Source organism: Styela clava, chromosome 6, assembly GCF_964204865.1.
Source record: "Styela clava chromosome 6, kaStyClav1.hap1.2, whole genome shotgun sequence".
Classification (NCBI taxonomy): Eukaryota; Metazoa; Chordata; class Ascidiacea; order Stolidobranchia; family Styelidae; genus Styela; species Styela clava.
In genome coordinates this window covers 22511866-22522390 of record NC_135255.1, presented here as the reverse complement: position 1 = coordinate 22522390, position 10525 = coordinate 22511866, and the positions used below count along the sequence as shown (strand labels likewise).

General features: G+C 34.9%; 1 protein-coding gene across 2 annotated transcripts in view; it reads right to left on the bottom strand.

Annotated features, from left to right (window-relative positions):
• Positions 1-5159: 5159 nt before the first annotated feature.
• LOC120331568 (uncharacterized) overlaps positions 5160-10525 on the bottom strand; it is a 141069-nt gene continuing 135703 nt past the window's right edge. For both annotated transcript variants that reach the window (XM_078113645.1, XM_078113646.1), the window contains one exon: positions 5160-9350. In XM_078113645.1, coding sequence (XP_077969771.1) covers positions 9194-9350 — 157 coding nt within the window. In that variant the 3' untranslated portion in view covers positions 5160-9193. The remainder of the gene's footprint in view (positions 9351-10525) is intronic.

The window sequence follows — 10525 nt, the reverse complement described above, 5'->3', positions numbered from 1 at the left end:
GCTGAACTGTAAATACAAAAATATTTCAGTTTTTATTGAATTTGCAGATTGGGTTCAGTCTTTAAACCTTACGGTCAGACGGTACTTGAAGTTTTGTTTGGTTCCCTGATTTTATGTTTCAGTACCGCTATTTTTGTATGTAGTTTTTATTTACCGGTATTTGTATCCATCAACCACTTATCTTTTCTCAGTCATATTTATGTATTTCAATTAAAAACACCGCGTACCAGGTACCGGTACCTACCGTAGTCCGTACCAGTATTTCAAGTTTCGGTACCGGTATCGTACAAAATCTTACACAAGTAAAATATAATCAAATAAAAGGGAGACTAAGAATAATAAAGATATATAATTTAAATGTCTTCGAATCGGGCATTTCCCACGTAATGGTCGAATAGAAGAGTTTGCAAAGCCAAGTCGAAATTGAAAGCAGCCATTGCGAATGACTCCTACTTTCCAAATCTGCTGCCGGCGGTGTAGATAAATTGAGAGTCTACAAAATTACTAAAACCGGTAATAGTTTGTGCGCAAATGCGACATAAATAAACTCAAAGGCTTGAAGTAAAACGCCATTGCACTTTTGTTCGGTATTAAATCTGACAACTCAACACATTTTGTCAATTTTTCATATGTTACGTCATGGGTGACAAATTTAGCTACGAATAATCTTTATGACGTCATATTCATGTTGAAGATTGGTTCGTCCGCGTGCGAAGCTCAACATCGATTCAGACATCAAGTCGCGTTTTTAGGCCAGGTTAGGTTAATTTTATATATGCGCTGTTGCTCAATTTACGAGAGAGTTCCACATGAATATTGTGATATGCGCTTGCCGTTGTCAAGTTGAACATATGCTAACAATATAACAATGCCGAATTAATTAACATTGGACTACTTTAATTTCGGCGTATAAGTACACAGAATGCCGGAGCGATGGAAGACACACGATAAAGCAGGTCAGTGTCCTGTAAAATAAAATATTCCCATCATATGCTCGTAGTTGATCGGTTTGAAGAGTTGCAAGCTGACCAACAGTTACCGTACTTGAACCACCACCTCAAAAAATGAGAATCCACGCAAATAATCAGCTCATAATTAACTGAAGGCATTTGAACTCGGGGAGAGGAAAGTCGATAAGACGGCTCAATCATATGGCGAACCACGTCTATCGTCCGATTACCAGTTCTAACAGTCCGCAATCAAACCTAATGATAAAAGATCCCATGTCTGCAATTTTTTTGACCAGCGGTGACGTTAACCACCTTTCGGCGGCGAGGAGTCCAGCAATGATCTCCGTGCGAACCCGCGCATGGTAATCCGAGGTGCGATGGCAAGCGTATTCTTAACGCTTAGCTGTTTTTACCCAGATAGCACAACTACGTTGGGCCAATGTTATAATCCGCCGGCAACCGTTGTACGCGGTTTTACAACCATTTACCATGGTAAGGCCATGATTGGCCTTCAACTAAACACGCCATTATGCGAAGAAATAGGCGCGCGATTCGAATATAGCACATGAGGTCGCCATTCATTTTGGCGGTACTCGTAATCGATAGTCTGTTACGAGGTTGTTGCCGTGGATGGGACAGTGACATTGAACTTTTAATGCTTTCATAGTAGAATGGCGAAAGTATAAATAGCCTAGTTGTAACCGTGTAAGTTTATCTCATGGTACCGGTACCCTAAGTGCGTTGTCAGGTCACGGTTCATAAGGGTGATAGGGTACCATACCGGTACCGGTAAAAGTTACATATTTATCCCTGGACACCGTAGGTACCGGTAACGACAGAACGAGAAGAGGTACGGTACCGTACTTGGTTTTTTAACATTTTTTTGTTAAACTTTCTTTGGTTGCCATCTCTCATTTACCAGTATTCGTTATCGAGTACTGGTACCTATGGTAGATACGGTACCGTTAAAGTTACATATTTATCCTTGGACATCAGAGGTACCGGTAACGACAGAACGAGATGAGGTACGTTATCGTACTTGGTCTTTTAGCATTTTTTTGTTAAACTTTCTGAGGTTGCCATCTCTTATTTACCAGTATTCGTTATCGAGTACCGATACCGGTATTGGTCCTTCATCCCTGGATATGATTTTTCATATTTACTTTATTTGTCTAAGTGCGAACATTTCCGCAGCCCAAATCCAACCCGTTGAACGACTTAATCCAGTAATCTGAATAGTTGTACATTTGTGAACCTTCTGTCTAATGAATTTCAACAAATCTAAATACAGATATCAATTGGCTGAAATCTAAAATATGTTTTAACAATTGCCACAATCAAACTGAAACTAAAATTTGATGTTTTTGGGTAAAAAATAGCTCAAGGATTATTGTTTTCCCGTTTTGTTTTTGTAACACTTTAAATAAAATTTTGTTTCTAAAGTATAACTTTTTACGCCACACATGCGAGATGCGACATGGCCCGCCAGTCTAGGTGCGCAAAATTTTTGCACGTGGTCCGAGAACTTTGCCCAACCCTGCTCTAGTTCATATTTTCAGCTTTGTTGAGAAATGAATTACTGATTTTTGAATAATATCTTTTTTGTTTCAAAATTTAATAGAATTATATTGGGTAATCATATATATTAATATGATTTATTTTCAGTATGTATGCTATGTAAGCTTACCCAACCAACCTTAATTAAGTGTTATTATATTTTAAAGTGAATTGGAAAGTAGACCGCTAGCAAAAAAGATTCGGGCGATTGGGGGGAAGCCCATCTCTGTACAATGACTGCCAAATGTAAATGCAACTGTGCAATGCCCAGCGACTCTAAAAGCATGAAGTATTGTACGACACATCCTTTACAAATATTTGGACATATTTTGTGTAATATCCATTTTTTCCGGTTATTCTAAATAATTATTACCGATTAGATATTCTGTCAAGTGTCAATATTACCATTGTAAGTTTAATGATATATACCATTTTTATAATAGGCCCTATAACAATGGACTGGAAAATTCACCTGCTTCAATTCCCTCTTTCACGCAATCATACACTGTGTCATTTCAAGCATCTCAATGTTTCAATGCGGACAATGCCCAAAACAGGTGTTTTTGTTTTATAGTTTGGTAGTAGCTCCTTGCATAGCTGTGCCATAAAATATTGCACAATAGCCTCAGGTCGAATAAACTACGTTAGCGGGAACGCCCAGATGACTCATTGTCAAATGTTACATGTTCAATACAGAGCTGGTTTCAACCCGATTTGATCGAATTGGGCTCCGCACGTTAAAGCGGCCCCGCGCTAGTTGAGGTCTTTTTCTGCATTACGAGGTACAAAATACTACTGAAAACGTAAAATAAAGAGTGGAATAATCATTTTATAATGTTAATTTTTTTCCAGTAAATTTTATAAATTCATAAGTACAGCGATGCCAATAAATAACTGTTGCATCGGGGAAAGAAGCTTTTCGCGCCCTTGCGCTCGTCAAGCGGTACCGGTATCCTTTAATTAAAGTCCTCATGGCTCTTCATATTTCCGTATTTTATTTATCATCTGTTGTTGTTGTTTCTATGCTTTTTAGTACCGTATTGTACGTGATAAACCCAAGTCTTTTGCTATATCTGTTGCTGTAATCCAGCATATAGGTGTCGCTGACACGATGACTTAATAGTCTTTCGCGACTCCTTGTCAATTGCGAAACATTGTGTGTTTTTGATTTATTTCAATTTATTATTATTTGTTGACAATGTTTCATGCACGACGAAATAAAATATCTGAATCTGAATCTTTTTAAAGCTGAAAGTAATAGCATACTCGAGGTCTGCGGTCTTTCAAGAAAGACTTTTCAATGCTTTATATAGGAAGCGAGATTGCTAAAGCTGTTGAATTTGAAAATATTTCGAATGATTTTGCTAAAAAAAAAGGCTAGGAAGGTATTTTTCTGAAAGAGTATAATTTAATTGCCTATTTAGCCTTTCTTGCTGTTAAAAGTAAAACAAGAAAAGCATCAACATTACCTTAAACTTTGTTTTATAGCAAGTATTAAATGTATATATTTTTTGGTTCGTATGTTTTTTTATGAAATATGAACACCCATAAATTTCACTATGGAGAGTAGGGGCCCCGCCATCAGATTTCTAATTGGGCCCCACAGTTCCTAGCACCGGCCCTGGTCAATCAAATGTCGTATAACAAAATGCAAATGTAATTTTTTGAAAGTTTATGGTTTGTTTCACTAGTATAGGCCCAAATATATTTCATTCCACGTGTAATGACCCAAAGGCGATAAATCAGGCTGCGTAACTGGAAAAGTTTTTTATTATAATCAGTATTTTCTATAAAATCTTTCTGTGAAAATGTAAGGACACCTCCACCCTTGAAATAAAAATAGCATTAAGATTTGCACAAAGACGAAAATACTATAAAATAACATGCGCTGCTTTGACGCGTGAAATTTTAATCAGCCGAGATGCACTCGCATTAGGAATCTTTCGAATTGCATAGATCTAATGAAACTTGAAACGTGATTTAAGCTTAAGTAGACAAATAAAAATACCATTTATAGGTAACTCAGACATAACGCACAACGCTTCATGCACCCCCATAGATACAAAATCTATTAATTTACCTATATATATCATCGTCGCTTTCCGTATCAGCTGGTATTTATATGTTCCCTGTAGTTTTTGAAACTGTTTGGTCACGATGTTGCAATCCATGTTTTACTAGATGGCAATGAAATATGTTGCTTAAAATTTCATTCGTAGGCTTGGGGATTGGAGAAAAATAATCCCAACCGGTCCATTACACCGGAAGAGCAAATTGTACGAAGTCGGCACAAGTATAGTTTAACACATTTGCTATATATTTCAACTTCGTGGGGTGTTTGATTCTGTACATCCCCAACAAACAACCCTCACCCGTATATCAAGGAATGAGGGACTTATGTCAGGGCTCCCCAAACTAGGGGCCGCGACCCTACAGTGGGTTGCATGCATACATAGGATCAGATAAGCGGCGCGCAAGCGTCACAATGCAGACTTTTATCCTTAACGCTGAAGAGTGAGTCACTTTGTCGAATTGGAACCATGCAATCGGTAGCCAGCCATCGTTATTCGTTTAACTTTGATGATGCTGCGAAAATCTTACCTTGACAGGTGGACATGCCTCGTCATCGAATGTGAAATATGGTTTACTCGCCTTTCTTTTTGTTTTCGTTACATTAACAATTTATTGCACCAGGTAAATAACAATGCACACTAAAGATTATTCAACTGTGTCAATTAAATATTCAAAATGCATATTTCGAACTGTTAGGCATTTTAAACGTTCGCCTTTCTTTTTGTTTTCGTTACATAACAATTTATTGCGCCAGGTAAGTAACATTGCTGACTAAGGATTATTTAACCAGTGAAGCCAGTTTTAAAAAACCAGTGATAGAACGATTGTCCTAGACTAGGATTAAACTAAGGTGCACAAATCAACCTTGTGCTATTAACGGCAATGATACGTTCAAATTTTGGTGATGATTATTAACAGTATATCGTCAAACGAACACCACAGGTCTTGTCAGTAGTGGGAAATTTATATCATATTACTTGACGTATCCGTATTCTCAAATTTGGCACATTGCCTTATTCATGTTAGGGTCAGTTCATATATGGGGTTAGGTATTTTGGATCAAAGGCACATGACAACAATAATCAGTATTCGTCTATATAAATAAGAAAAAAAACATTTTGGTGATAATAATTAACAATATATTGTGAAACACACACTGCATGTAGAGTCAGGGTAAAAACTAATGGTTTGCATATAATGCATTTCAAGTCATAGGATTTTTATGGGCAGATTGAGACATTGGCTTGGCGTAGGGAGCATATGAGCATGGGTACATTGGATAGATATTGGATAGACTGAAAAGCATGAAATGTAGCTCCAGTTTCTTTCCATACCAAGTTGTTAGGAGAGAAAAGTCAAACACTATATATAAAATTAAACATACATCAAAGAGACAAGTAAAAATAATGTTGAAAAATGCTTGAACGTCAAATATTTAATTATGGGTAAGTATGATGCACAACACTCAGTAAAGTTTTTAACAAACTAAAATGTACTTTTACTGAATCATAAATATTGTTTTCAAAATCTACCATTATCAGTCAAACTAGATATTATGGGTATTTTAGAAATTCTGGTTTTCAAATTCTGTTTAAGCTTTTTAAAATAAATAAGTTTCCTTAAAGCAGCTAATTTTTCAAAAACATAATTCTATTTATCAGGCTTTGAAAAAGGTTTAAATGCTTTTACATGAATGTAGGATGAAATGTAAATTTATCTCTCAAATACTTAAGAAAATGAAGTACAAATGCATTTGAAGGTAATTGATTTGCATATTAGAGATTAATAGGCTTTAAGTATTGAAAGAAAATTATTTACACAGATACAGAAATATAAAATGCTACAATAGTAATGGAAAAATTAACCAAGCTCTAACTAGGATTTAGTAAAGCACAATGGCTGATATTTTTGGAAAAAAAATGTACATTTATATTACAGCTGATAATGATAACGATTAATTTCTACAGAAATAAGAATTCAAATAAAACAATATTTCTAAAACTAAAATAGCAAATTAGAGACAATTAGGAGGGAATAACTAATTATTAAAAAATAAGTTGAAGTATATTTCTGATAAGAAAGGTACATTGCACATCGAATAGATTAGAAGCTGTGATTGCATAAATAGTTAGTTCAGTATTCTATATAAACATCTCTTTACATGTATGAAATTAACATTATAATTTTATCATCAATTCTATGAGACTACTTATTTGCTCTTCCTTCTGAACAGTAACATAACTATTTCGTGTGCAGCAAAACTACTTAATCACTTATAATTTTATTACATTGAAGCCACTGATATCTATATTCTATAGTTACTAACGGAGTTGATAATCAACCTGTATCACAAAGCTGACTGGTCCATATATTATGTAGCAATGACTTGCAACATTAAGATTCAAATGAATGGAATAAAACAATATAAAATATTTATAAAAGTGTAGTTGAAGAGAAAATTGCAGATTTGATTTTCATGATTAGCACCAATGAAATAAAGGAAGAATTAAAGGAAAATATAATTATCTGTAGCCAACAGAAGTAAATATGGATTTTAAATTACCATATAAAAACAATGTAGATTGCTTAATCATGACAAAATTTTCAAGTTATAAAAACACTGATTGCGAATCTCTTTTCATGCAAAATGAAGCCATATATACAGGTACATCTCAAATAATATAATAACACCAATCATAGCTAGCAAGTCGAATTTTAATGAAAATTTGAATTCAATATATTGAAAACTTATCAGTGGGACATTTGAATTGCATATTTGAAAAATCATATCCTTTGATTAATTACAGCTTCTGCCACCAATCAAGTTCATGATACATCCGAATATAGATCAGATTTCCGTAACTAGGCTGATAGCGGAGTCCTCAACTAGCCTTCTCTGTCAGGATAAATACAAAACTTGTATTTTGCAATTAAATAAGCAGACTATGCCATGCATCATACTGATTCAGGTTTCTCTCTAATATAGAAGATATTCCCTGGCTCAAAGCATCTTTTTTTCAATAAACACAAAAATACTCTTTTCTTTTTGTAAAGTCTTGAAGCAACTTTTCCCAGTATGATAATGACTAACATAATTGATAGTAATTGAGATGGAACTGATTAACAGTGGAAGAATAAAATGTATGAAAACGGGTCAAATATGCAAACAAAGTGAGTAACAATACATGAGTCTGGAAGTCAATCTACAAATACCGTATTTGCTCGTTTTGTAGCACGGGCCCATATTTCTTTCAACCAACTCACTAACCGGGCCCTTATTCAAACCGACCCTTATTCAAGCACGGGCGCTTGTTATTTTCGATCGTTACAATAATTAATATATTGTTATTTCCAGTTCTCAAGTATGATTTAAATGAGAATAACGAAAATTTTGACTTTTTCTACGCACCGCAGGTACAAATCCGCAAAAGAAGAAAAGTTTTGCCCTATTATTATTGAAACGACGCACTTGCACGTCGCGACGCCCAGTTTGAGAACCATGGTGTTACGTAATCAATGCTATCTGTTATTTTTCCTATTGTTCTCTACCATTAAAAAATCAGCTTTTACATCGGGCAGGTATTCAAGCAAAGGCCCTTATTTATTTTTATGTTCTGTTCACACGGGCGGCTATTCAATAATCAAGATCGGGCGGTAAAACGAGCATATACGGTGTATACATATATGCATAAGTATCATGGAGTTCATCAACAATAAAAGGATGAAACAGATAAAAACGATGAAAAATTGAGAAAATATAAATTGTTGGTTTTGAAAATTCTGACTAGAAAATTCTGACCAATTAGCGTTGATTAACAGTATAGAGTTTGATTTAAAAACGAGGGGTTGAGTCAAATTAGACTGATATTGCAGTTCATCAAAGATTATAATATGTAAGTAAGTGGCATAATGGAATGCCTGATAATGACAATATAAAATCAATGGAGGGGTTCTAATATTATATTGTCCATGTGAGTCCAACGTCCATTGTTGATTTTGTATTGTTAGTATTTAATTCCGCAGACTTTCAATTTCTACACAACTTTTACAAGATAGCTATGGGTAATTCCGGTAGGTTTAGATGGATTTTCCACCCCGTTCAGGCAATTTAGGGTCTGTTCCGGTAATGACAGGAACTTATTTTTTACCATTGTACCCCCAAAGTTTGCTGTTTTATTTTGAAAATTGCCTTGAGATATATAAAATGTCCTTCAAAGATATCTGAGTCAATCCGAACTTTATAATATTTATAAGTGGCTTGATGAAATCCTTGATAATGACACTACAAAATCAATGGATGAGTTTTAATATAGTATTGTGTGGATAGTGTTGAGCGTCCATTGTTGATCATCTATTGTTAGTATTCCATTCCTGCTGCCTTTAATTTCGCTACCACTGCTTCACAAAGTTTATGATAATGATAATGATTTCCTGAATTAAATTCGCTCAGCAAGTCATGATGATATCATCCAATTCATATCTTTTTTTTTTTTTTTTACATTTATTTAACGTCATCTGTTCATCAATAAATCAACACGGTGTCGTTGACACGATGACTTTTGCAGTCTTTCGCGGCTCCGCGTCAATTGCGATATATTGTATGCATGTATACTTCAGTCTTCAATTGATTTTGTATTATCATTATAATTGTTTAATTGCATACAATTTTTCATGCACGACGAAATAAAACTTCTGAGTTCTGCTTCCTTCAATTTCGCGTTCAATGCTGCACGAAGTTTACGCCTATGGTCATCATCAGGATATCCATTGCTGAAAAAGATTAGATTGCATGAGAGATAATGGTAGTTGCATATGAGTCTTATTTCAATTAACTGTAAAAAATAAGATGTTCGATAAAAGAACACTGAAAGTCACAAATATTTGACTCCTTAGTACTTAGAAACGCTTAACTTAGCGATGCCTGTGTGAGTGAGATTTGAATGTAAGGTTTAGATGTGTAAAAAGAATGTCAAGTCAACTTTACTCGTAGGTAGAGATGAATGTCTAAACAGGTAATTTTTTCAGGTATTTGATTTCATTGATACTGTACTAAAATAAGAAACATCAAAATCACTAACTAAGCCCAACAACTTATCCATGGTGCAAGGGAAGGCTTCGTCGAACATTGATCATTTTAGAGTTTCCAAATCGAGTAATGCCCCAAAGTCTTATTGTCTGCTTGAACAGAGCACTGATCAAACCGAAGTTGTAAAACCACCAAATAAAATATATATTCATGATGCGCGATGGCATAATGGTTGAAGCGTTAAACTTAATTGGGTTGGCATCGCAAACGACACATCTTTGGTTCAAATCCAATGGGTTCAAACTTAATTGGGTAGGCAATGCCGAACTGGAAAGAAACTAGTTCTGCCAAATATTATTAGCTCCTTAAATATTGCTACATATCAGTGGAAGCTTAAACTGGGCTTTGTTCACAGCAAAATGTGTGGATAAGCGTCGTTTATATAAAAACTCAAAGATCTCGTTTATAATAGAATTTTAAGAATAAGCAGTGTAAGTGTAACTATAATTTATATGTTGGATGCCCAATGAAACATTGACAACAGAGAAGCATAAAATTTAGTCGTTACTGGAATATTGATCAAATAGTTACAAAATTGGGCAACCATAATTCCAATGACAGATGTGACAACAGAGAAACCTAGTAAACAACAGCTGGTCGTTGAACCTGGTTGCAGGTACACATTCAAGCCTGAATATCATAATGGTTGATTCTGATTGTCACTAAGAAATTACCCTCAGTCACATACACCCTAACATTTCGCAACAGCATGACAGATCATGGTCAATATTTAACAGGAATAGAAAGAACTCTTCCTGGCCTGAAATTTGATGGATGCACTGGTTGCTTATATATAGCCTTGTTCAAAGTGAAAGGTGTATAAAAGATGTGTATAAACAAATTTAAATGTTGCTTGAAA